General features: G+C 38.7%; 1 protein-coding gene across 2 annotated transcripts in view; it reads right to left on the bottom strand.

The window, feature by feature from the left end:
- ITPR2 (inositol 1,4,5-trisphosphate receptor type 2) overlaps nt 1–26,079 on the bottom strand; it is a 529,759-nt gene that overhangs the window by 376,939 nt on the left and 126,741 nt on the right. For both annotated transcript variants that reach the window (XM_021092919.1, XM_021092920.1), the window contains 4 exons: nt 15,876–15,920; nt 7,446–7,597; nt 4,685–4,784; nt 3,995–4,155 (listed from right to left, as the gene is read on the bottom strand). In XM_021092919.1, the coding sequence (XP_020948578.1) occupies nt 3,995–4,155; nt 4,685–4,784; nt 7,446–7,597; nt 15,876–15,920 (458 nt within the window). The remainder of the gene's footprint in view (nt 1–3,994; nt 4,156–4,684; nt 4,785–7,445; nt 7,598–15,875; nt 15,921–26,079) is intronic.

The following is a 26,079-nucleotide window of genomic DNA, read 5'->3' as shown; positions in this document are numbered from 1 at the left end:
CCATGGTATATGGAAGTTCCCAGGCTAGGGGTCAAATCAGAGCTACAGCTGCCAGCCTATGCCACAGCCAAAGCAATGTAGGATCCAAGCCATAGCTGTGACCTACACCACAGCTTACAGCAATGTCGGATCCTTAACCTACTTGAGCAAGGCCTGGGATCGAACCCGCTTCCTCATAGATCCTAGTTGGGTTCATTTCTGCTGAGCAATGACAGGACTACCTAAAAAAATTTTAAACGATTTTTATTTTTTCCATTCTGGTTGGCTTACAGTGTTCTGTCAATTTTCTACTGTACAGCAAAGTAACCTAGTCACGCATACATATATACATTCTTTTTCTCACATTATCCTCCATCATGCTCCATCGCAAGTGCCTAGATATAGCTCCCTATGCTATACACGAGAATATCATTGCTTATTATTCCAAATGCAATGGTTTGCATCTATCAACCCCAGATTCCCAGTCCATCCCACTCCCTCCCCCTCCCCCTTGGCAACCACAAGTTTGTTCTGCAAGCCCATGAGTTTCTTTACTATGGAAAGGTTCATTTGTGCTGTATATTAGATTCCAGATATAAGTGATATCATAGGATATTTGTCTTTCTCTTTCTGACTTACTTCACTTAGTATGAGAGTCTCCATTTCCAACCATATTGCTGCAAATGGCATTATTTTCATTATTTTTTATGGCTGAGTAGTATTCCATTGTGTATATATACCACTTGTTCTTAATTCATTCATCCTTCGATGGACATTTAGGTTGTTTCCACGTCTTGGCTATTGTGAATAGTGCTGCAATGAACATACGGATGCATGTGTCTTTTTTAACAAAAGCTTTGTTTGGATATATGCCCAAGAGTGGGACTGCTGGGTCATATGGTAGTTCTATATTTAGTTTTCTAAGGTACCTCCATACTGTTTTCCATAGTGGTTGTACCCAATTTGCATTCCCACCAACAGTGCAGGAGCGTTCCCTTTTCTCCACACCCTCTCCAGTATTTGTTATTTGTGGCCCTATTAATGATGGCCATTTTTACTGGTGTGAGGAGGTACCTCTCAGTAGTTTTGATTTGCATTTTTCTCTAATAATCAGTGATGTTGGACATTTTTTCATGTGCCTGTTGGCCATGTGTAATCTTCTTTGGAGAAATATCTATTCAGGTCTTTTGCCCTTTTTCAGTTGGGTTGTTGGCTTTTTAGCTGTTGAGTTGGATAAGTTGTTTGTATATTTTATAGATTAAGCCCTTGTCAGTTGCATCATTTGAAACTATATTTGCCCATTCCATAGGTTGTCTTTTTGTTTTGGGTTTTTTTTTTTTTTTATGGTTTCCTTTGCTGTGCAAAAAGCTTATCAGTTTGATTAGGTCGCATTTGTTTGTTTTTGCTTTTATTTCTGTTGCCTTTGGAGACTGACCTAAGAATACATTTGTAAGGTTGATGTCAAAGAATGTTTTGCCTATGTTCTCTTCTGGGAGTTTTATGGTGTCTTGTCTTACATTTAAGTCTTTAAGCCATTTTGAGTTTATTTCTGTGCATGGTATGAGGGTGTGTTCCAGTTTCATTGATTTACATGCAGCTGTCCAGTTTTCCCAGCAATACTTGCTGAAAAGACTGTCTTTTTCCCACTTTATGTGCTTGCCTCCTTTGTCAATGCTTAATTGACTATAGGTGTCTGGGTTTATTTCTGGGTTCTCTATTCTGTTCCATTGGTCTGTATGTCTATTTTGGTACCAGTACCACACTGTCTTGATGACCATGGCTTTTTAATATTCCCTGAAGTCTGGGAGAGTTATGCCTCTTGCTTAGTTTTTGTTCCTCAGGATTTTTCTGGGTCTTTTATAGTTCCATATAAATTTTTGGATTGTTCTAGTTCTGTGAAAAATGTCATGGGTAATTTGATAGGGATTTCACTGAATCTGTAGATTGCTTTGGGTAGTATGGCCATTTTTAGTTTTTCCAACCCAGGAGCATGGAATATCTTTCCATTTCTTTGAATCCACTTTAATTTCCTTGATTCATGTTTTATAGTTCTCCACTTATAAGTCTTTCATCTCCTTGGTCAGGTTTATCCCAGGAATATAATTTTTTGAGGTGTGATTTTAAGAGGTATTGTATTTTTGTATTCATTTTCTAATATTTCATTGTTAGTATATAGAAATGCAACCCTAGAGTTTGGGTTTTTTTTTGGTTTTGGTTTTTGGGTTTTTTTTTTTTTTTTAATGTGTCCTGGTGCACTTTTAAAGGACTTTCTTTTGGCCAGATGTCCAAGAACATTCAGCCTAGTAGTGAAATTGGTAAGTCACAGAGTATTTGCTTCTTTGTGTATGTGTGTTAAGAACCCTTATGAGGGAGTTCCTGTCATGGCTCAGAGGTAATGAATCAGACTAGGATCCATGAGGACATGGGTTCAATCTCTGGCCTCGCTCAGTGGGTTAAGGATCTGTGTTGCTATGAGCTGTGGTGTAGGTCATAGATGCATCTCGGATCTGGCATTTCTGTGACTGTGGTATAGGTCAGCAGCTGTAGCTCCAATTGGACCCCTAGCCTGGGAACTTCCACATGCCACAGGCCACACCTGTGGCCCAGGTGTGGCCCTTAAAAGATAAAAAAAATTTTTTAATTTTTTAAAAAGAATACTTACGAAACCTACTCTCTGAACAAATTTTTATGTGCATAATACAATATCATTAACTATAGACACAATGTTTTATCACAGGTCTCTAGAACTTAATCATCTTATATAAATGAAACTTTATACCCTTTAAACAGGAACTTCTCATTTCCTCCTCCTCCAGTCCCTGGTAACCACTATTCTGCTCTCTGTTTCTAGGAATTAGAGTATTTTGCAACATTATTAATAAGAGTCAGATATGGAAATAACCTAAAAGCCCATGCATTGATGAATAAAGAAATTCTACAGAAACATAAAGTAAAATATTGTTCAATTTAAAAAAAAAAATAAGGAAATCCTGTCACATGTGACAACGTGGGTGATCCTGGAAGACATTATACTAAGTGAAATAAGCCAATCACAAAAAGGGGAACACTACATGATTCCATTTATATGAGGAGTGATTGCTTCTTTAACTTTGCTATTTACTGTCAAACTATGTTTCAAAGTGCTTATACCAATTAACACCTCACCAGCTGTGTATGACAGTTCCAATGTATGAATGCCTGGGAAATTGGTAAATAGCTTTTTCTTGTTCAAATTTTAAAGGCGTGTAGCAGATCATGAAGTAGAGAAATACAGGGAATGCTTGTGCTCTGGTGTGTTGGCAATCTATGGACTTTAAAACCACACATGATTAAATCCCCCACTTACTTTATGACCTCGCCTAGTTTGTTTAACCTTTCAATTTTCCTTTATGTAAGATGGGAAAAATGTCCATCTCAGCACAGTTTGAAGAACAAGAGAAATACGTTCACGGTGCCTAACGTGGTACCAACGTACAGTAGGGACAAAATGATTGAGAGCCATCAGTATCATTCTCTTTGTCACTTATTTCCAACACTAGAGATGGAGAATCAAAGATCTAGTTTCTCTGAGGGAGATACAAGGGCAGAGAGCTACCTTTTGCAGATTGCTTTCTCGTCTTACATAATGTGTTTGTTCTGGGGTACTTGAGCATAGAAATGTATCTTGAATAAATGAGAAGAGAAAAACAGAAATCTTCTTTTAGGACCTTTAGAACTCCAAAATCCAAATATTAATTCAAGGGCAGAAAATGTCTTATGAAACATTTCAAGGGAAAGATCAGAAAGTAACTACAAACAACCATGTTCAAGACAAGATAAAATGGAAAATGTAACTATTCCACCAGATTTTGACATCACCATTTTCTTCATTCTTGTTATCTGCTTGTTCCAGAGCAGGTGTGCTGCTATGGCGACCAGTCTACATGTTCCCTTAGAGTCATTCATTCACCTGAGGATGCAAGAGTTGACAACTGACTCTCAATGATGTAAGAAGTCATTTTAGAAAGTTACTAACCTCCTTTCATTCTGAGTTATTGTGCCATTTTCCAGCTTTTTAACAGCAGTTGCTAGCACTTTATTTGCATCATTGGCGAAGTCTAAGTCTCGGACCTCAGACAGCGGGACAGACACAATGGCAAATGCCTCTTTATCTTCTTTTGTTTGGCAAGTTCCAATCTGCAATGTGTTTTCCATCAAGATTAGCTGGTTTTCTAAATAATTATGCAATATTCTTCAACAGTAACACATCATAGTACAGTTAAAGAAATACAAAACAGGAATAGATAATCCAAACACAGTAATTCCTACATGCATCATCTACTATGAAAAGCTTTAGGAATGCAGATTTCCAGGCCTATATCTTGCCTTGCTCTCAAAGCCCTACTAGAAACACATCCCTTTCACACTTGCTCTTTTTGCTACAGTATCAACAAAATACAGAAAATGCCCTCCTGGAATCGTCTTCCCTTTCTAAGTGCTATTCTTATTCTTTTGGTACCTCTGCTGCATCTTCCTGAATCATAGCCCTGCTGCAGCCAAGCCAAGTTCAGCTACCTAAAGCAATGGGTAGTCATTAGTGCTTGATGCAATTAACTGCAATAATCTCTAATGGTAATGAAGCTCAATTATAAGAACATGTCATTCACACCCTAATCCTATTCACAGACATTTGACTGAAAAGTATACCATACTCAGCAACATTTACCTTCAGCATAACAGGCCTCTCTTCATCTGTGTCTATGGGGATGCTAGTACTGGTTACCCATGTGTTGGTACATAAATGTCTTAACCGAACATATGAGTTCCTAAAAGCAAAATAATATGAAAAAACAGATTGCAAAAAATCAGTGCACTTACATATTAACATACTTAAGTTTCATACATGTAATGAATATAAATACATTTTTAGACTAGTAACTGACTCAAGTATAGATCAGTCCGGTTTAAGGGAAAAAAAATCTGAACTACAGACTATTTCAAAGTATGCAGTATTATTACCTAGACCAGAGGTTCTCCAAACGTGGTCCCTGGACCAGCAGCATCAGCATCACCTGAGAACTTGTCAGAAATGAAAATTCTCTGGCTTGATATCAGTCCACTGAATCAGAAACTCTGAGGGTGAGGCTCAACAGTGAGCATTCCACCATCCTTTCCAGGCAATTCTGATGCATACTAACATAAGAGGCACTGACTGTGTAACTATGTCAGTTAAAACTGCTGTCTGAGCCTAGTCCCTTTTGCTATATGCATGTAAAAGTACATACTACCATCGATCTCATTATTCACAGATGCCATACTTGTGAATTTGCCTATTTACAAAAATTTATCTGTAATCCTAGAATCAACTTAGGGTGCTTTGGCAGTCACTCCCCGACATGCACAGAGGGGCAAAAAAAAATCTGATTCCCTGCCACTCACATTCCCAGTGAGGCTGAACAAGGCAATGCCCTTCCTTCTCCTTTCTGTTCTCATACTGTAAACAAGAATCCTCTATGTGGTCTATTTAGGCCCATGTTTTTCACCATCTATTTTTGGTAAATTCATTGTTTAAAACAGTGCTAAGCACAGTGTGGAAGTGCTGTCCTGTATTCCTGAGAGCAAGGCTGTGATGTGCATTACAGAGAAAATGTTCATGCTAGTTAAGCTTCACTCAGGCTGATGGCCTGAGTTCAATGTTAATGAATCAACCATCTACATGAAATAAGGTGTCTTTAAACAAAAACACATAAAATAAGGTTGTATATTGACTGATTGACAAAAACATTGTACCCACTAGGCCAGGGGCTTGCATGGTTCTATACACTTTACAGTGTAATCTTTCTATCATTTCCTTAAGCCAACTATCTTGGTTAGAGTTCAGGAGGGGCTCTATTTTTGCTGGGTTAAAATCTAAAATGAATAGTCATAGTAAGGATTTATTAAGATGCTATAATAACTCAGAAGCGGAGGTTAGAGACCTGCATCAGACCAGAGGCAATCTCTTTATAGGCATCTATCAGTAGAATAGAGTGAGAGATGGCTCATATAAGGCCGAGACTCAGCTAGCTACATTTCTCATGGATGAAAATAGGCATAAAATAGCCCAGGAAGCACAAGGAGCACTGTTTCTCAATTTTCCCTGAAAGTAACCTACACAATTACATCTGCATTTTGAGCAAGTACCTTTGGCCTGACCACCGCCATCTGCCCAAGGCCAAGGATAATAATGCTGGGTCAAGGACAATTTAGAACCACCCCCACTAAACCTAATAATAGGGGCAAAATTCTTCTCTGAATCTAGAGATTGCATCATAGTGCTATTGTTGGAAAGTAGACAGCTGGTAGGCAAAAAGAAAAAAACAATTAAAATAATCAATTCCAAGAAAAAGAATGTAAAATACTCTTTAACATCAAGTTCTGGGAGTTCCCATTGTGGCTCAGTGGTAATGAACCCAACTATTATCCATGAGGATACAAATTCCATCCATGGCTGTACTCAGTGGGTTAAAGATCTGGTGTTTCCATGAGCTGTGGAGTAGGTCACAGGTGTGGCTCGGATCCTGCATTGCTATGGCTGTGGGGTAGGCTGGCAGCTACAGATCTGATTCAACCCCTAGTCTGGGAACTTTCATATGCCATGCGTATGAAAGAAAAAAAAAAAAAGAAAAAAAATTAAAAATCAAGTTCTGGCTCTACTTCATTAACAATCTCTCCCCCACCCCATCCCTCAGTTCCAACTAGTCTCTTGGCTGGTCCTTCAGCACACCTAGTAAATTTCAAGATTTTTCCATTTCATATTCCTGCTTCCTCAAGCATATTCCTATACTTCTCCCACATGGAGAGGACATGATGCTTCAAATTATTCAGATCTTTCCTCAAATGTCCTCAATCAGAGAGGTCTCATACCTAATAACAAAACTCTCCATACTCTTCAATTTTTCTTCGAAGCATTTTTATTACCTGACCTTATATTTCATGTTTATTTGTTTACTGCCTCTCTCTCATTTGAATTTAAGTACATAACCAGTTTGCTCATGGCTGTCTTCCCAATCCAAGGGCAATGTCTGGAATATGATCGATGTTCAATAAAGATTTGTTGACTGAATGACTAAACAAATGAACAAATGGATGAATGAGTGAATCAATGAAATCTGGAATTTGACATAATAAAAATAAGTGCCATAAGTCTTCCTGGAAATGCTTCAAGGTTATTTTTCACTTAGTAACCACAGGCCACACAAGTAATAAGAATAAATGTTTTTTCTTATGAAATTTTCAGGATTTCTTTTGTCCTGCACATTCTAATTATTTTAAAGAATAAAACCATGTTAGTTGACTCACAAAATAGGCATGATTTTGTCACACTGTTGTTGTTCACTTGAACACTTCACTTGCTATCACCAAAAGTACATACGGTTATGATTTTAACTCCTTACCCACCAGAAAATTACTCAAAGGAACATTAGTGTTTAACCATATATTTTTACCTTGGAACCAGGCAGTCTGCTCTCTGAAGAGTTGTGGCATCCAGTTCAAAAAGGGACGCAATGTCGTTTCCATGTGGGACTGAGACCAATGTGTACATGATCTTCTCCCCTGCCTGGCGTTTCTTCTTTGAAGTTGGAAGATCTCCGTCTCTCTGTTGAGGAGGTACAAGGTTTTTACTTGCAAGGTTTTCTTAATTGGGAGATAAGTTTTACATTTGCATTTATTTCTTCACTGGATTGTAGTAATGTCTACTTCACATTCTCCAGAAAGAGCAGGTCAGCCTGAGAGCTTTAGAGGTAATTATTATCAACAGTGATAAATCACATGCTCCTGGAGGGGGTGGCTTGATCTAGGCAAATTACCAAAGCACTGAAAGTCCCAATAGTTACAGTCCTTCCCTGGTATCAAACCTATTTTCACAGCAGTAATTTTGACCATGCCACATTTAAAACAAACACGGAGAAGAAATAGTGCATTGAATCACCTAGAGTCCATCACTTAAAGGGTAAGCATGGAAGTTTCTCAGAGTACCTGCCTAACTCCCAAATCATCACTAAGACATTAACCTGGAGCAAAGGGGAATCAACAGCAATTTCCCATTCAGTTCATCAGCTTGTTCCATTACTTCCCAGAACATACTATTATGGCATAAATAGTGAAATCAAATGTGATCCTGACAAATAGAAGCCTTCATGATGATGTGAAACCCAGTCAATATTTCCAGGACATCCACCTCAACCATTTCAAGCAGGAAACAACACAAGACTGATGATTATGTATTTTCACTTGAACTTCCCCAAGATCCAATGTCCCATAGAAGAATCTGATGTACAAGAAAACTTAAACATGATGCAGCAAATGTAAAAGAAGCTTGGTAATAAAGCACACACAAATGATTACTGATACATATTTATTAAATCGAAATAAATTTGGAAATGAGAGAGAAAGATTGTCATTGTACAATCACAGGAAGTTGAAAGAAAATAGAAGAGGGAAGGGATATGCAGAGGCAAAAGGAAGTAGTCCAAATCTAAGGGCAAGCATTTCTTTAATGGCTGCTACAACAATGAAATATTACACCTGATCATGCCAAAATGTTCACTAGAAGCTCCATCCCAAGATTGTTTGTTTGGGACATGCCTGTGGCATACAGAAGTTCCCTGGCCAGGGATCGAACCTGCACCACAGTAGTGACCCAAACCACATCAGTGATAATTCTGGATCCTCAGCCTCTGGGCTACCAGATAACTCCTCCATCCCAAGGTTGTTAACATTATTTTTCTTGAATCAGAAAAATCCCTGCAGCTTCATTCCAGAGTCTTCTATAATGGGTGCCTAATTGATAGCACCCCTGAACTGTGTACGGACAGAGGCACTGCCAGCATTCCTAAGCAGGTGCAGAATCATTATCTGCTTAATTTCACATAGCACAGCAGTGCCCAGTAGCTCCTACCATCTTTGATTTGCACATCTTCTGCAGAGACCTAAGTTCATAGCATCTGTGAAGACACAGGTTTGATCCCTGGCTTCTCTCAGTGGGTTAAGGATCTGGCGTTGCCATGAGCTGTGGTGTAGGTTGCAGACGTGGCTCGGATCCCGAGTTGCTGTGGCTCTGGCATAGGCCGGTGGCTACAGCTCTGATTCAACCCCTAGCCTGGAAACCTCCATATGCCGCAGGAGCAGCCCAAGAAATGGCAAAAAGACAAAAAGACAAAAAAAAAAAAAAAAAAAAAAAAAAAGAAGGTCTCAAGAAGATGTACGTCATCCTCATTGACAAGGCCTAATGGACTACAGTGTGCAACTGGGAACTCCCTTTTCAATGGCAAAAATGGTGGTGACATCTGATATTACAGATACTAATCACTATGAGGAAGAAGAAGGCAGAGAAAGAGGAAGGGGGAGAGTTAAGAAAAGGAAGTGATAATTCTGAAAGAAAGAAAAGGAAAAAGGAAGTTTGTTTTTAATTCTATCATAACAAGAAAACTTGGGAAGAAACAGACCAGAAGAGTTACAGTCACAGAAAAATATTATAAAAGACCTCCTTTATGGATTCGACAATGCTACCACAGCGAAGAGAAAGAACAACCGACATAATGAGTGCTTTTAATACATGTGAGGGAAGACTGCCTCAGAATGGAAGAATACAGAAATAATGGACAAGATTAGTCAGTTGGAACAAAAAACTCAGAGGATTTTTGTGCAATGTAGGCACAGGGATTTGAGCACCAGTGGTTTAAATGGAATATTAGAAAGGTACGATTAAAACATCATTTGAAAAAAATATATGATTTGAACTAAGAAAAATAAAATCTAGTCAATTATTTTGAACCATATTTGAAGTAAGGCTTTATTAACAGAAGATGAGTATGTAACCTAAACAGAGAGTCAATGAACAAGAAAAGGACAGTTTCTCTCATCAAGGCTAACGTAGATGCAATGAACTAGTATTCTAGTCTGGCTGGAGGTCTGCCATATCTCTGAAAGGAATGTGTGGCATCTACTTTCCTGAGCTTCTCCACACCAATCTTTCAATCAGACTTTTGCTTTTGATACAGATTTTCCTTCAGGGAAAATACACTAACTGACCCAAGGACATAGGTAAATTAGCAAGTGAAAGTTGGCATTGTGGTTTATACACCAGTTGTTTGTTGAGTTCATTTAGTGGAGTCAATCCTCCTGTATGCACTCTCCTTTTGAAAAGCGAATAAAATGAATTTTCCAGACTTTCTCTTCCAAAGAACAGATTCAGTTTCCTAGAGATCGCCCTCCTACCCCATCTCCCTTGGTAAAATTTCCCTGTGGGATCCCAACAAGAGTCTTTTCATTTGTTTGAGGAATCTATTTTGACACTCTTACACTGAACGATAAAAATCTTTTCCATTGAAAAACCTCATTTATTAGGGCTAACTAAAAGAGGTCACATCTAAATTACTCATAGGTTTGTGCTTTAATTTTAATTACATAGAATAAGTAGAATGTACTCTTGCACCCCCAAATAATTTGCTTACGTCCTTGGGGAAGAAAGCTTTAATGAATAGGTAAGTTCCATTTATAATCGGCATAACAATTGTTTATGTATGAACAAGAGCTTTTAACATGTTTGAGAAGTTTTTTTTAAAACAGTGCTGTAGTCTTAAGCATCCTGATATGAATCTCTTGTACTCTGTCAATTTGCTTCACAAACTCTCATAAGCAGTTTGACAGTAAACTTCAAGCCAGTCCCTTGGAATTTTATAAATAATGAAATATGAATAATGAGTTACAACAACACAATTTTTAAATGGCTCATCAAGCTTCAATATACAAGAAAAGCAATGTTATACTTCTCTAATATGAAGGCAGTTCTGTTCAAAATTGGGTGCTTATGGCTTTTGTTTATAAACCCACATCTCAGGCACAAAAACACTAGTTCTCTGCAAAGAATTACAGGAACACAACACTGCTCCCTCCCAACTCTTGCATCAGGAAAATTAAGGTGCAACAGAGCATAAACAGGTGTTAAATTTAACATCAGCTCACTCTCCAAAACACTCTCAATTTAGGGAATCCGGGACCTCAGAATGTTAACCTAGGCTTCTGGGTTCTTATAAAACTAGCATTTTCACTTGGAAGGAAAGGCACCCAGGCTCTCAGGTGATAAAAGCTGAAAATCATCCACGAGAACCAGCGAGGATGCTAATGGCTGGCTGGCTTCTCCAGCTCCCAGACCTGCCCCTGATGCACAACAGGGAGCCTCCTGTAACACCTTCTCTGTTGACTCATTTGTGAGTCATCGAATTTTCAGCAGAGACATCACGTTGCAGTTCTGCTGTGAGGAGCCAGAGACATTCGGTAAGAAACGACTTGTGTGTTGTCAGGGCTGATTCAGACCTGTGTGCGGCCACGGCAGCATAATGATGTGCAGGCATCTGTGTTTCCATCCAGACCCGCTGGGACTCTCACTGCAGACTTTATGTAACAGACACAACCCTGCCATTTAAAGCTGCAAACACTTCTCTCGCCAGGTATTCTCAAACTAATTCCAAACATGACTATTTTTTTTCCTTTCTTTGCCTTATCATCTTACCACTGATGATAGTAAAATTCAAAGAAATGGCGGGGGGGGGCTCTTTTTTCAGAATATGGTACCTCCCTCAAAAGAAAAATTCTGTAAAATAGAATTTTCAAGTCTATTTCAGCAAAGTTTCATGGTTCCTAGAACATTTCTGTTTAATGTACATTTTTGTACAAAGACGAATGGTTCTCAGAGGGAAGGCATTTGGCCCCCAGGAGGCATTGGGCAATTTCAAGAAACACTTTATGTTGCTTCAATGGGGGGGCATCTAGTGAGTAGAGTCCAGAGATGCTATTAAATACCCTACAATGCAAATGACAGTCCCTACCACAAAGAATGGCCTGGCCTGATGTATCAATATATCAGTATTGCTGAGATGGAGAATTCCCAGCATAGACAAAAGATGTTCCCTCAAAAAATCAGATCACATTCCACATAAATAAGGTAATGTTAAAATGAGTGGTGTTACTAAAAAAAAAAAAAAAAAAAGTCCCCTTCAAAGAGCCATTTGAAAAGATGCAGGCTTTCAAGGAGGAAAAAAACTAATGACTGTCAGGTTCCCAGCTGGGCTTGACACAGTTCCAATATTTACAGGGTCCCTGTGGATGCTGTACATTTGTAAGATTGGAAATAATAGGCTTCTTTGAGGAATAAATACAGCAATTTGGGTCCTAATGGGAGCTCTGACACAATCCGCCTCATTTCAGCAGCCCCATCCATTAACCTCTGAAACTTCAAAAATGGGAGGTAACATTTGATAAAGGTTTCCAAATTACAGGAAAAATATTATTTGGATATTAACTAGGCAACACAGGGAAAATGAGGAAAGAAAAGAACTAGCATGGTCACAGTGAACTCCGTGTTACTGGAACCCAGATCTGAGGTGAGATAGCATTGTTTGGGGGAACTGATTTCATTTTTCACAGGCTACCTTCTAGATGCTCCTTTGTTTTCTTTTTGAGACAGAAACATGATTACTGCGAGGAGGTAAATGGTCTGTAAAATGAGAAGCCGTATTGTTAGCTTTATTGTTCCATATTTTCAGTTTTATTTACTTTCAAGCTAGGGGTTTTAGCGAGAAAAAAAAAAAGAAATCAAATGTCTCCAGTTGGATGTGTCTCTGAGATGACATATGAGATCCAGTCATAAAATTCTACAGTAAAAGCAAACCCACCTGTGTTGCAGGCGATTCAAGTATTGCCAGTGACAACTGCTTAAACAGATGAGTACTCTTGCTCACCTTTAGAGGTGGATAAAGAAATTGCATTTCAGAAGGAAAAGGAAAAAGAAAAAATCTACCAACTAAAAGCTTGATTAACACAAAGAGTGAATTTCACCATGGATCGATGACATTTAAATGCTCTGTGCTGTTCCATAAACTTCACACGCTGTATTCTTCCACTCAGCTCTGCCCATCAGTAGCAATTCCAAATGGTATGTGGTCAAAAGGAAATGAGCACAGAGATTTAATCCAATTGCACAGTTTGAAGCTTTGATAGGATGCCCTTTTAATAGAAATGACTTACATGTTTAGCCTATAACATCTTTTATTCAAAGAGTTTTCTATTTGATCGCATTTTATCCTCCTGCCATGCCGATGAGGGATGTAGGGCAAACATCCTCATCCTAAGAGGTGAAGAAACTCGGTCTCAGGAAAGCCATCTGACTTGTCTGAGACCACACAAGTTCACAGTGGTGCTGAAACAGAGCTCTCCCGTCTCTCTACCATGCTCAAGAGGCCACGCAGAATATCACAAAAATAAACCTTGACAAACAGAAAAGCAGTCCCTGATATCTAACAGCTGGCCTGGTTTATCAGTCAGGCCTTGGTGTTGCTAGGAGCTGACACTCAGGTTGAGCCATGGTGTTCTGTTGAATACGGACAATTTCACAAAACAGCAACAGCAGACAAGGCCACTATGTGATCGGAATGGATCAAGACAAAACACCACCACTCCAAAACCATGTCTGAATACCAAGAGAACATGAAAACTGTCCAAGACTCAAAAAAGACTGTCCCTCTTATATCCAGCGAATGTAAGCAACTGCTGCTTCTTTAGCAATTGCAGGCTGCCCTACCCGCAGATGAAATGTATTAAGATACTTGCTCTTCCTGACTGCATTCCCATCCACAACAAGCGCCCCCCCCCCTTAAAATCTACCCAAAATCAATTGCACAAGCCAAAATCCCGTAATAGGTTCTAACACCTTCTTACAGAGAGGCCCCACGGTTCCCAGCATGTGTGTGTGCAGTGAGTAATAAACCCAAGTGCACATATGTTCCTGGAGGGTCTCTGGCTGGAAACCATTGAGGCCACTGGCAAGCTTATAGGAAGAATCAAAGAAGCCATAATTTACACTTGGTTTTTTTAAACATGGCTACCGATTGCATTTTCCTAAATCATAGGAAGATAAGAATCCAACACTTCTGGGCCAGATATTTGAAAACCAAGGGGAGGAAGTTTCGGTTGTGGCTCAGCATGTTAAGACCCCAACTATTATCCATGAAGATTTAGGTTCAATCCCTCGCCTCACTCAGTGGGTTAAGGATCCGGCATTGCAGTGAGCTATGGTGTAGGTCACAGACATGGCTCAGATCTGGCGTTTCTGTGGCTTGTGGCAGCTGCAGCTGCAATTCAGCCCCTAGCCTGAGAACTTCCATATGCCTCAGATGCAGCCCTGAAAAAAAAAATAGAGGCAAACTACTGCATTTGGAATGGATAAGCAATGCAATCATGCTGTATGGCACTGGGAACTATATCTAGTCACTTGTGATAGGATAATGTGAGAAAAAGAATGTGTATATATATGTGTGTGTGTGTGAATGGGTCATTTTGCTGTTCAGTAGAAAACTGACAGAAAACTATAAACCAACTATAATAGAAAAAAATCATTATATGAAAATAAAAAGAATCAAATATTTAAAAAATAAATAAACTAAGGTTCACATAGAGGGATATAATTGAACCATAAATAAAAAACCCTTGATCTAACAAACCTATTCTATATTTAAAGACATTTTGATACAAATTAAAGTTTTCACTGAGTCAATGACCTGGCACCTCAGCTTATTTCTATTGTAAACAAGATAATCATATGGAGAGAGGAGACAAATAGCATTGACTCAGGTCCAGAAATTCTAATTTAATTCATCCCTCCTGAAAAATATCCTCATAAAATATAAATCTGCATACCAATGTAAAAATAGCAGTCATTTTAATTGAACATTCCAACCATTTCTATCAATGAGCAGAATTTTGGGTGATGCAGCAATAATACGTACCCATTCCAAAAGGGATTGCTAAATTCCTAACAAAAATGTCTTAAAGACTGTGTCTATTTTATATCAAGATATCTGGCTAAGTTGCTTTTAACAAAATCCAGCCCTGCCAAAAGTCACACATAGAAAAAGCAGTCATCAGAACTATGAAGCAGTAGACACCATAAGGGTAGTGGACAGTAGCTGTAGAAGTAATCAAAAATGTAACAACAATAATAAAAATGATAATGATAATAGAAAACACCAAAAAAAAAAAAGAAGAAGAAGAAATCTAGCCCATCATCCAGGCTTTATTTGGATCACATCAAATTATTCTGAATTTCTGAATTTTTTAATACGTTTCTAGTGTACAGCATTACAATTCAACATCGACGTACACTACAAAGTGAACATCACAAGTCTAGTTGCCACCTATCACCATACAGTTAACCCACTTCACCCACCCCCAACCCCATCCCCTCTGGTAAATCCTTCTCCTCTGAATTTTTTATTGAATTAAGTCATATTGTCATCATCAAGTCATCTCCTTTACAAATGATGATGAGATGATCAGCATAAATAATAATAATGAAATTATTATTTTTAATGAATTAATTTACTTTTAATGAAAACTGGCTTAAAGTAAGAGATTTTCTTTGTAGTAGCACACTTTGCAATATCAGAAATATCAGTTATCTAGTTGCTTAATGCTTCAATTTCTCCCCATAAATATAACCCAAATTATTTTGAATGAAGAAGGATTGTTCTGTTGTTCTATTTTAATATTAGGCCACAGTTCCATTCCTCCTTCCTAATGTCTATGCACTTCTGAAAACTACACCTAGACCCAGCATACCTCCGAGATCCAGGCGCCTTCAGCGCTCCATCATAATGGCCTTCATGTTGCTGGAAATCTCATAAAACACCCACCACTGGTCATTTTCTTATAATCTAAGCCATATCCTCTTTTACTTTCGATCTTTGGTCCACAGCCTCTACTCAGAGAATCCTTCTCAGAGTCCCTAGTCTTCAAATTTCCTACTAACTATTCAGTTTGTTCATATAATATATGAATAATGCATTTGTATTTGATGGGAAAAAAACAATTCTACTCACCACATTTTTTCCTTCATTTTGAGCATCTCGATAATCAGGGTTAAGCTAAAAAACAAAAAACAAAATGAGTTTTAAATTGTATTAAAAGTACATTAACAAGACCAGTGATCTTCAATTCCAGTTCATTATTGCACACTTAACTAAGTTTAATATAAAAAGAGGCTAAGAAAGAAACTATTAGTGAATACCTTCTGGCGGGAGACAAGAGCTAAAATTCCAAGTTTATGGCTTTTGTTTACATCAAACAATTGAGAGCTTTGAACAAGTGAGAGCTGACAATCTCACCTCCTCTGAGGAAGCATTCAAGACAGTTCATTTTGCCCACCACAAAGTCTGCCAGTGACTAATAATGCAGCACCAATTTTTTTTTTTAAATAGACCAAAGGAAAGTTTTTAACAATGATTCAAGATCATGTTCCACCTGCTATACACACAAGAAAAGAAAGTCAAGCAAAAGAGGACCGTGTATCCAATGTATATCAGATATGCTGGTTGGTTCATGAGGACTATTGAAACTAACAAACAAGAGCACGTGTCTCTGGGTTAGACTGAGGAGTTTAGAGATCATTCTGATGAGAAGGATGAGTTCTAAATATGCTGTGTTGGCCTCCACACTTCCAGCTGGTTAGAATCCATAACTCCTGGCCTCCACCTGACTACACAGTTTCAAAAAGACGTCCTTGTTGATAATTTGTAAAACAACAGGTTTACAAGGTGTCTTCTCAAAATAACAAGTTGTCCAATTGAATTTAATCCTATTAATGTGAATCAGCTGATGTATACAATATGTAACCCCATGTAATTAAAGGCACCACTTAAAATCCAAGGCTGGGAGTCTTTCTCAGAATGACACTTGGCTACTAGCTCTGAGGAACATCTATCCCAACTTATCACTAAATATTAATGAAGGTGCTGAAAAAGATCAAAAACAAAACAAAGCAAAACAAAAACAAAAAACAAAAAAACAAAACCTCTCAATCTCTGAAGACTAAGACTGAAAATCTAACCCCCATATGTTCAACGAACTGACAGTGATTATAAAGTTAATAGTATGGAGGGAGAGGCAGAGAACTCCCCAATTGTCAACTCATGGCAAATCGCAACCTCAACCTCAAGCTAGTGGCCAAGTGAACACAGTTAAGAAAATACTTGCTGGAGTTCCCATTGCAGCTCTGCAGTAATGAACCTGACCAGTATCCATGAGGACGTGGGTTCAATTCCCGGCCTCGCTCAGTGGGTTAAGGACCCAGCGTTGCCATGAGCTGTGGTGTAGGTAGCAGATGAGGCTTGAATCTGGTGTTGCTGTGGCTGTCATGTAGGCCAGCTACCGCAGCTCTGATTCAGCCTCTAGCCTGGGAACTTCCATATGTTATGGGTGCAGCCCTAAAAAGACCAAAAAAAAGAGAAGAAAGAAGAAAAAGAAAAGAAAAGAAAATACTTGCTGCAGTTTCCCTATTTGCCTGCTGACCCAGAGATCCTGAGTATTCACCAACCAAAACCCCAAACAGAAGTGCTTCTCCATCACCGAGAATCTGCTGTGAGATGAAGCAGAAAATTTCCCCCATCCTCCCATCCACTGTCTGCTACCCCTCTCTTGTCTTCTCATAACCAATGAGATATGACAGAGCTCAAAAAGCAAATGGGTAGAGAGTGGAGGGAGCAGATGATGGCAGAGGGCTTTCTAAGACATGCTGCCTGAGGAAAAGGAAAGAAAAGGAAGAACTATAGCTGCCACTGGCTGGAATGACACTGTGTGATAAAGGAGAAATAGCAGAGGGGCCCGGGAGAAAAGCAACCTCAAGAGAGCCCACGGACACAGCAGAGTTGACACCTGCTAGAACTGAGAATTGCACCGGGACCTTGCAGGCTGCCCTGCAGTTGAAGATCTAGCAAGCAGATTGAAAAAAAAATAAGATGAGGAAAGAAATAAATGAAAGAAAGAAAGAGAACTGAGAAGAAAGAAGTGGAACGAAAGGACAGTCCACTCAACCCTTCTGGTTCAGCATAGAGCTCACTTGTCTAAAGATAATAAGGACAGAGGAGGCAGGGAAAAACATGAGACTGATTAAAAAGAATGTTAGGGTTCCCATTATGGCTCATCAGGTTAAGGACCTAACATTGCCTCTGTGAAGATGTGGCGTCAATCCCTGGCTTCACTTAGTGGGTTAAGGATATGGTGTTGCCACAAGCTGCAGTGTAGGTCACAGATGCGGCTCCGATCCAGTGTTGCCAAGAGTAGTGTTGCAGTGTTGCCTCAGATACAGCTCCAGTTCAACCCCTAGCCTCAGGAACTTCCATATGCCACAAGTGCGGCCGTAAAAAGGAAAGGAAAAAAAAGTGTCTTAGAATGAGGGGAATTCTCAGAGTCTTTCTGAATATTATCTATGGTATGATACAAAATAAATTTTCAGGAAATGGTTTGGCATATTCAAGAAAGTGCAAGTAAACATAGCTTCTATGTGAAGGAGTGGAAGATTAAAAATGTAATATAAAAATAATCAGATAAATAATAAAATAATATAAAAAATAAAGAATCATAATATAAAACAATCTAAATGTCCATCAACAGATGAATGGATCAAAAAGATGTGGCATATATACACAATGGAATACTACTCAGCCATAAAAAAGAACAAAATAATGCCATTTGCAGCAACATATCACTTACATCTAGAATCTAATATATGGCACAAATGAAACTTTCCACAGAAAAGAAAATCATGGACATGGAGAACAGACTTGTGGTTGCCAAGGGGGAAGGGGAGGAAGTGGGATGGACTGGGAATCTGGGGTTAAGAGATGCAAACGATGGTCTTTGGAATGGATAAGCAATGAGATCTGCTATATAGCACTGGGAACTATATCTACTCACTTATGATGGAGCATGATGGAGGATAATGTGAGAAAAAGAATGTATATATGTATGTGTGATTGGGTCACCTTACTGTAGAGTAGAAAATTGACAGAACACTGTAAACCAGCTATAATGGAAAAAATTAAAAATCGTTTGAAAAATTAAAAAAATGACAAGGAACCCTGGACCCCACAAAAAATAATAAAAATAAAAAATAAAGAATCACAATATAAAAAGAAATATTTAGGAACATTTCAACAACAATGAAAACATAAATACAAAATTAAAGTCCCTATTGGCAGCAGGAATAAATATAGCTGATGTTTCAGGAAATGAGTGATGCAAAGGCTAAAAATTGAACAGCTGTCTTTCAACACAGAGGACAGGAGTAAAGAACTGAAAAAATGAGGAAACATAAGATAGTCATGGAGGACAAGAGAATGAGGTATCAACTAACAGGAAACTGGAGTACTAGGAGGAAGAGAAAATAAGTGGAACACAAGCAATAATCAAAGATAATGGAAAATACAGCTCTCCTCAGCTGAAGAAGGAACTCTTTAGGCAATGGTGACCATATTCCATGAAAATCAACTAAAACAGACTGACACATTCAACTGAAGATGATGGGAAGTGGTGGGGGTAGGAGGGAATTATCATAGGGACATAACATAGAACCAGAAATTAGACTCAGACAAAAATGCATATCATGTAACAGAAGAATGGATAAACAAAATATGGCATATTCAAAAAATGGAGTACTACTCAGCCATAAAAAGGAAGGAAATCCTGCCATTTGCAACACCATGGATGGACCGTGAAGTGCATAATGATAAGTGAAATAAGTCAGATAGAGAAGGGCAAATACTGCATGATCTCACTTTTATGTGGAAGCTAAAAAATGAATAAAAACAAAAAACAAACTTCCAGAAACAGAGATCGGATTCGTGGTTACCAGAGACAGGGGTGGGGGTGTGTGAAATGGGTGAAGAGGGTCAAAAGGTACAAACTTCAAATTATAAGAAAGTAAGTCCTAAGGATATAATATACAGCATGGTGACCACATTTAATAATACTGAACTGTATATCTAACCCTAACCCTAACCCTAAGAGAGCAGATCTTAAAAATTCTCATCACAAGAAAAAAGTTTTATAACAGTGTGTGGTGATGGATGCTATCAAGACTTACTGTATTTCAAGATACTGATATGTATCATATAGATACACACCTCAAATCATTATGTTGTACACCTAGAACTAATACAGTTTTGTATGTCAATTATATCTCAATTGTTTTAAGAATTTATAAGTGGAAGCAGCCAGACACTACATGACTCCGTTTATATGAAATCTAAGAACAGACGAAACTAAACCATGGTTAAGCAAATCAGAAAGTAAGTAGGGGTGTAAAGGAGAGGAGTGGTTGGAAAACAGAAGCCAGTCCAAGAATCACTTGACAACAGACTTCTGGATTTCAGAGCAAACATCCTGTGGGGGTTGGGGGGAGGAGCAGGAGAGGGATAAACTAGGAATCTGTTTAAAGTTGTCTGTTGTTGCTTGGCCAGCAATTGGGGAGATCTGAGACTGAACTTTATTTTTCAATGGAGATTGACACCTCAGGCTTCTTAAATTCTCTTGAATTATGAATAAAAGAATTAGCTGCAAAACAGGGTTATTCTTGCTTTTAGAATCCCAGAGAAAAAGGCAGAAAGCCAAAAAGACAATGAATTAACCGTCCTCCTGTCTACTGATGAATCAAACTCAAAGATGAATCGAACTCAGAAAGACACACTTTTATATATGTATATGGATAACAGTCACTTTGCTGTACACCTAACACTAACACAATTTTCTAAGTCAACTATACTCCAATAAAAATTATTAAATAAGTAAATAAATAAGAAAAACATCATTTGAACAGTATTTTTATTTTTTAAAATTAATGGAAAGATGCCAAGGATATCAATCATGTACCCAGTAGAAAAAATTTAAAATGTTATTAACATTTTAAGAAAAAGGAGCTTCAGATCTTTTTTTGAGAAATAAAACAGTTCAAGATCAGGAAAAAAAAAAAAAAAAAGACACCCTTTTACTCCATAGTAATGAAAGTTCCAGCATAGTGCACAGAAGGATTTACTGAGCTCTCTTTTAGTCAAGAATCACTGTTTTATTATTTTTTAATTTTTTTCAGTTTGAAGAATTCAAACTTTTAAATTTGAAAAAACTAGAGTTCCCGATGTGGCTAAGCAGTAACGAACCCAACTAGTATCTGTGACAATGCAGGTTCAATCCCCGGCCCTGCTCAGTGGGTTAAGGATCAGGCGTTGCTGTGGCTGTGGCAAAGGTTAGCAGCTGCAGTTCCAATTAGAACCCTAGCCTGGGAAATTCCATATGCCATGGGTGTGGCCCTAAAAAAAATTAAAAATTTAAAAATAAATATACATACTAAAATTATAGCTAAATTATATTCAAAAGATATACAACATGTTGAACAAACCTTATGGTCAAAGTTTTCATTCAACAAGCATTTAGAATAGTTGGTTACAAATACTGTAAAGTAAGTTAATTTCATGCTGGAAACCATGACATATCCATGACTAAAATGTGCACAAAAACAAGAATTAACGTACCTAAGTCAAACAGAGTCATTTAAGCCAAGACGTAGGTCATATTCTACCTTTAAAACTCTCTAAAATTGTCTTCAGACATGTCACCCTCTTAGGATCACCCAGTTCAATCTCTGAGGGATGTGTGGGGAACTGGTTCCAGATGCTGCTCTGTAAGGAAATCCTATGGACTTTAGGAAAGGTCACCTAACCCCCATGGAACTCAGGGTCCTCATCTATAAAATGAGAAAAGTCTGTGACTAAAGCCTCATCGTACCAAGCACATGTCATTAATTTTTATATACTCATGCCTGCAACAATCCTAAAGATGATGCTGAGGAGTTAGATTTTGCTCCAGCTCATGTCCCCCAGGCTACAATGTAGTCTTTTTAATATACAGTTATTGCTTTGGTAAATTCATCAAGGTGATAATACTGATGATAATGAGGAGCAGGAGAAGAAAAGAGGAAGGAAGGAGAAGGAAAAGGAGAAGGGGGAGAAGAGGAATGGGGAGGGGAAGAAGGCAGGGCAGCCAGCACCAAATAAATCTATGGCTACATAAATTCACCAATATTAACTAAAAGCTAAAAAAAAATGTATTATATATGTTTTAATTATTTTGCTGGTTTCTTTAGCTATAATAATAACAGTAATTAAGTAATTAGAGTAAGGATGAATCCAAAAATACATTTCTAAAGAGAGAGGGAAAAAAGACTTGGTCATGTGGAGATTCCTGAATCTTTTAGGACTTTACAGGAAATCTTTCCTTATGTTAAAAATAAATTATAAATCTGGCATTGCAGAGCACGATCTCATATACTATTCATTTACGCAATAAATATTAATAGAGTGTCTATAATGGACAAAGCCTGGTGGCATAAAGTATTTTAGCAAAGACCATGAGAATGTGGTCCCTGACCATAAGACCTTACAACCTAGGAGGGAAAATAAGACATAAATACAGTTAGCTGTAATACAAAATAAAATGTGACAAGAGGTATAAGATAGGAATGAATAATTTATAAATAATATAGGTCAGAAGAAGGAGGGATCTGTGGTGGGCAAATTTATTCAAGAATTATTCATGAAGAAGGTAGCATCTGAGCTAAGTCTTGAAGGATGGTCGAATTATAACTGGGAGAAAAGAAAGGGGAGGTGAAGAGGACAGTTGTGGTGCGGGGAGGAAATGCCAAGTAGGTGAGAAAATAAGCCTTGATCAGAGAAGACCCATAAATGTCATTTAGGGAATACTTTTTATAGGCTTTTAAAGGTTAATTCATTTCCCCATACAATTATCCTTTTAGAAGGGACCCTTAACCTCATTTTCAGACGAGGCACCTGGGGCACGTCAAGTGAAGTCCTCCAGGCAAAGTCACACCACTGGTGAGTGGCACAGGTCTGACAGCTCCCAGTGTCCGTCTTTTCATTCCAAGAGCCTGTGACTTCCCACCCACCTCCACTGAAGACTGGGGGGATCCCAGGTAGGAAGGAAGGCCAGGCCAATGGGGCTTTTTTTGCCACAGGTTAAAAGGTTAAGCGTTGTAGCTTCAGAAAGATTTTAAATATCACTGGGAAAATGTTGGCAGAAACAGTGCATTAAAAATCCTCAGATGGCCATAGAGAGTAGGTGAAAGAGAGAGATGATGAAAGTGGCAAAGTAAACAAGTGTGGGGTTTGAGGAAGAGATGATAGAGCCCCAAATAACAAATGCTGGAGAGGGTGTGGAGGAAAGGAAACCCTCCTGCTCTGTTGGTGGGAATGGAAGTTGATGCAACCACTAGGGAAAAGAGTATGGAGGTTCCTCAGAAAACTAAATATAGAACTACCATATGATCCAGCAATCCTGCTCCTGGGCATATATCCAGACAAAACTACAACTCAAGAAGATACATGCACCTGTATGTTCCTAGCAGCACTATCCTCTCTCTCTCTCTCTCTCTCTCTCTCTCTCTCTCTCTGTCTCTCTCTCTCTCTCTGTCTCTCTCTGTCTCTCTGTCTCTCTGTCTCTCTCTCTCTCTCTTGTCTTTTTTGGGTCACCCTGGTGGCATATGGAGGTTCCTAGGCTAGGGGTTGAATCAGATCTGTAGCCACTAGTCATAGCCATAGCAACGCCAGATCCAAGCCATGTCTGCAACCTACGCCACAGCTCACAGCAATGACGGATCCTTAACCCACTGAGCAAGGCCAGGAATCAAACCTGCATCCACATGGATACTAGTCAGATTCATTTCCACTGAGCCACGACGGGAACTCCCATAGCAGCACTATTCTCAGTAGCCAATATGTGGAAGCAACCTAAATGTCCATCGAGAGATTAATGGATTAAGAAGATGTGGTGTATATATACAATGGACCACCAAGCCATTAAAAAAAATGCCATTTGCAGCAACATGAATGCAACTAGAGATTCTCATACTAAGTGAAGTAAGTCAGAAATAGAAAGGCATATACCATATGATATCACATATGCAGAATCTAAAATATGGCACAAATGAACCAATCTACAAAACAGAAACAGACTCACAAAAACAGAGAACAGACTTGTGGTTGTCAGGCAGGAGTGGGGAAGGAGTGGGATGGACTGGGAGTTTGGGGTTGGTAAATGCCAACCAGTACATTTAGAGTGGATAAGAAATAAGGTCCTACTGTACAGCACAGAGAACTATATCTGGTCTCCTGGGATAGACCATGATGGAAAATAGTATTTGTAAAAAAGAATATGTGTATGTGCATGTGTCCGTGTGCGTGTCTGTGTGTATGTATTTCCGTATAGCAGAAATTGGTGCAACCCTGAAAATACTTTTTAAAAGAGGGAGCTCCTGTTGTGGCGGGATGAAGGTTTAATCCCTGGCCTCACCCAGTAGGTGGGGGATCTAGCGTTGCCACAAGCTGTGGTGTAGGTCACAGAAGAGGCTCAGATCCTGCATTTGCTGTGACTGTGGCAGAGGCCAGCCGCTACAGCTCTGATTCAACCCCTAGCCTGGGAACTTCCATATGCCATGGGTGCAGCCCTAAAAACAACAACAACAACAACAATACCAAGAGGTAATATAGCCCCAACAACAATACCAATGCTGAAATGGAAAGAGGAAAACAGATGTGAAAGATTTTACAAAGTCAGGAGAATCTCAAAGAGTAAATTGAGAGAGAAAAAACATTTATCATGACTCTCAAGTTTTTAACTCAGAGCTAGGAAAATACACTCTTTGTGGAGAAAGTTCCATCTTATATCCAACTACTGAGTTTCAACGGCAGTGGCATACCCAAGATCAAAGTCATGGCCTATTGCAGCCACGGGCATGAGTGAAAGAGAAAAGAGAAAGAGCAAATACTCACCACTAAGCTTTGAAGGGAGTCCTCATTTAAGTGGCCAAAGAGGACCAGGTGAAGTCAGGCAGAGAAACTGACCAGTACAGACAAGGGGCAGACAGAGAGGGTAATATTATGAACACCTAGACATTGAAAGTCATGGCTGTACCACCTATCAAAGACAGTTGCAACTTTCCCACTAATGCTGCAGCAAGTTGTAAGTCCATGATCTATGTTTATCTCTGTAAAAGAAAAATGTTACTTTTTGATAATGAAATGTCTTTAGATTGATTTCACTACATATAACACTTAAGTCATGAAATTATCATTTGTGGGGAGTTCGTGTTGTGGCACAGTGGTTAACCAATCCGACTAGGAACCATGAGGTTTCAGGTTTGATCCTTGGCCTTGCTCAGTGGGTTAAGGATCCGGCGTTGCTATGAGCTGTGGTGTAGGTCGCAGACGTGGCTTCGATCCCGAGTTGCTGTTGCAGTTGCGCTGGCGTAGGCCAGTGACGACAGCTCTGATTTGATCCCTAGCCTGGGAATCTCCATATGCCACGAGTGCAGCCCTGGAAAAGGCAAAAAAAAAAAGACAAAAAAAAATTATCATTTGTGTATTTTAAAATAACTATATATGTGTATGTTCTGTTTCCAATGACTGGGCATTTCAGAGCCAACTTATTATTCTGATTGTTAGGTCTAGAAAAGAAAAAAATGGAAAAATAACCTTTACTGGATGCTTATATATGCCAAGCATCATTTATATTTTGATATGTATATTTATACATGTGTATAGGGCTTGGGATGTATGTTCCTCGAATGTGTGTTTGTGTGTGTGTACACATATATATGTAAAGACCCTTTTTATATACTATGTCTGATACATTTGAGAGAAAACTCAACACTGGGATATTTAAAACTAATATACATAATATACATAAGAGTCTATGCTAATGCATAGGTTCTTGCGTACTAAGTTTTTAATTAAATCCAAAGGCTATTGCATAGTTAGGAAATGAATACTTACTGCCATCTGGTGGAAGTCTGGCCTATCTACAAACAAATAAACTATCTTTAACAAGGCAATTTAAAAATCTTTAACAAAATTACTTTGCACTAATCTATCTTGTTTGGAAAGGATCATCAAACCCGACTAGTATCCATGAGGATGCAGGTTTGATCCCAGGCTTCAATCAGTGGATTAAGGATCTGGCATTGCTTCGAGCAGTGGTGTGGGTTGCAGACCTGGTTCAGATTCTGCGTTGCTGGGGCTGTGGTGTAGACGGGCAGCTGCAGCTCTGATTCTACCCCTAGCCCGGGAACTTCCATATGCTGCCCCAAAAAAAACCAAAAAATAATAAAATAAAATAAACTCTCTCCCCTATAGACATGATTTTTCACTCTCCTACACCAATAAGGTGATACAAGAAAAAAAA

The sequence above is a fragment of the Sus scrofa genome, chromosome 5 (genome assembly GCF_000003025.6).
Source record: "Sus scrofa isolate TJ Tabasco breed Duroc chromosome 5, Sscrofa11.1, whole genome shotgun sequence".
NCBI classification, from domain to species: Eukaryota; Metazoa; Chordata; class Mammalia; order Artiodactyla; family Suidae; genus Sus; species Sus scrofa.
Note: the sequence above shows the minus strand (reverse complement) of the source record. Positions and strands in the feature narration are given on the sequence as shown.